At 45.4% G+C, this 2500-nt stretch overlaps 1 protein-coding gene across 7 annotated transcripts in view; it reads right to left on the bottom strand.

Annotated features, from left to right (window-relative positions):
• Window positions 1-2500, bottom strand: part of Susd1 (sushi domain containing 1) — a 142954-nt gene that overhangs the window by 109232 nt on the left and 31222 nt on the right. For all 7 annotated transcript variants that reach the window (XR_004120834.1, XM_031377536.1, XM_031377534.1 and 4 more), the window contains one exon: window positions 1010-1165. Coding sequence is in view for 6 of the 7 variants with exons in the window: in XM_031377536.1 (XP_031233396.1) it covers window positions 1010-1165 (156 nt within the window). In the remaining variant the exon portion in view is untranslated. The remainder of the gene's footprint in view (window positions 1-1009; window positions 1166-2500) is intronic.

Raw genomic sequence — 2500 nt, forward strand, 5'->3', positions numbered from 1 at the left:
GGAGGAGGGAGAGAGAAGCCAAACAGTCCTTTTAAAGGGAGCCAGGCTCATACCTGGCTGTTGCTAGGTAACTGTTGGGTGGAATCTAGAGAAAATGCTAACACCCAGGGCCTGCAGTGACAGAACAGAACTCCTGAAAGTTGTTATCTGGCACCACACACACTGTTGCAAACAGGCCCATTCCCTACCCTCCCCCAACAAACACACACATACACACACACACACACCAAATACACACAGCGTATAATCACACACAAACATACATACTCATAAAAACACACAGCATTTTAAATGTTTAGACACATAAAACTAGAAAAACAGTGCAATGAATTACCAGGTGTCTACCCTCCAATATCATAAACTATTCAATCCGTGTTCACATTTTGTCATTTAAAATATCTCACAGAAATCATAACACATTAACATTTCATAATAGTGCCCCATACAATTCAGCATGCATCTCTCAAAATAATAACATTCTATGGGTCGCAGTAGCATTATCCCATCTAACAATACATCCTGGTTGGCGTTTCTATTGCTGTGATACAAACAACATGGAAAAGGTTTATTTTTATCTTACAACTCTCAGGGTGGGAACCTGGAGCAGAAGCCACAGAGGAGCGCTGCTTACTGGCTTGCTCTTCATGGCTTACACAGCCTGCTTTCTTCTAATACCCAGGACTACCTGCCAAGGGTAGCCCCACCCACAGTGTGCTGGCCCTGGCCACATCAATCACTAGTTAGGAAAATGCCTGAGAAGTTTGCCTTTAGGCCAATCTTATGGAGGCATTTTTTCCCCAGTTGAGGTTCCCTCTCCTCAAATGGCTCTAACTTGTATCATCAAGTAGACACAAGGCTGGCCAACTCCTACTACTAGCATTAATTCTCTAATACTGACTAACAGTACTCAGTCTGTGTCCAAGCACAAGGCTCTCCACCATGATCCCACCCCTACCCATCCACTGGAGTACCGTCAGCAAGTGGCCGTCATGGCAGCTCCCTTTGGTACCTGCACAGAAAGTGCCGTCATTGGGGATGAACGTCTCCTTGTTGTTTGTGGCCCGATAGCCGGCATGGCAAATGCAGTAGAACCCTCCGGGTGTGTTGTGGCAGGATGTGTGGTCCCCGCAGATCACGGTGGCTCCAAACTGGCACTCATCTTTGTCTGCAGATGGATGCATCGGAACAACTCACACAAGGGCTTCCCCTCCACACCATGGGTTCTCATCCAGAGTCCTCCCTCACTACTCTGTGACAACAGTTTACTGATCTAACGGCTGCTCCAGCCTCTTTTCCTTCCTTCCACATGTTTTCCAGGCTAGAAGGAACTGGGCTCATAATTATATACCCGGTGTAAACGAAACCACAGGAGAAGCACAACCTTCCGCTCTCAGAATCCATCTTACTTGATGACTGGCAGGAGGTTATTTTTTGAACTTCTGTCACATTTAAGAAAAAAATCAGGGTTGGGGCTGTAAGTCTGCAGGAAGCCACTATGCCTAGTATCCACAGGGCTCTGCATTCAGTCCTGTGAGAGTAATAACACTTTTGAAATAAAATATTGGTGGCTCAGCTAGGTGGCTCATAGAATAAAGGTGCTTGCCAGAGGCTTGGCAATGTCAGCCCTATCCCTAGCATTTAAATGGGGAGGGAGAGAACCACCTCCCAAAAGTTTTCCTCTGACCTCCAAGACCTCCAAGTGTGACACCCTGACTCACATGTGCGTGCACATACAGACAGAATGTAGTAAAAATAAAATTTAAAAATGTGGAGTCTGGGGCTGGAGAGATGGCTCAGTAGTTATTGGCTGCTCTTCCATAGGTCCTGAGTTCAAATCCCAGCAATCACATGGTGGCTCACAACCATCTGTAATGAGATCTGACTCTCTCTTCTAGTGTGTCTGAAGACAGCTACAGTGTACTTATTTATAATAATAAATAAATCTTTTTTTTTTAAATGTAGAGACTGGGGAGGTGTCTTGGTGGGTAAGATGATTCCTAATCCTCACCACCTACATAAATCCAGTCTCGGTGGGATGCATCTGCAATCCAGTGCTCCTATGGAGAGATGGGAGATGGAGACAGGAGAGTCCCCAGAAGCTCAGCGGCCAGCATGCCTGGAGCACACAGTTGAAAGTAACAAAGGACGCCATCTTAAGCAAGGTGGAAGGTGAGGCCCCATCACAAGAGGTTGTGCCTTGATCACCACATGCACACACCCACATGAATACACACAAGGACATGCATGCGCATGAACAAACACGAGTCATACATACACACAAATTAATTTGGTATAAATTTTATAAGCCAGGGGAAATAAGCCAAGCATAATCTCATTTTCCAATTCAGCCATTTTCTTGGTCTTTTCTGTATTAGAGAATTCATGTTAATATGATGTGTTGGCTAGCTTCATGTCAGTAAGGGAAGGTGCCCTTGGGAGGCCAGAGTTATCCGATCCCCTGGAACTAAAATCATAAGTGGTTTCAAGCCATCTGATAAAG

Source organism: Mastomys coucha, unplaced genomic scaffold (assembly GCF_008632895.1).
Source record: "Mastomys coucha isolate ucsf_1 unplaced genomic scaffold, UCSF_Mcou_1 pScaffold18, whole genome shotgun sequence".
NCBI lineage: Eukaryota > Metazoa > Chordata > Mammalia > Rodentia > Muridae > Mastomys > Mastomys coucha.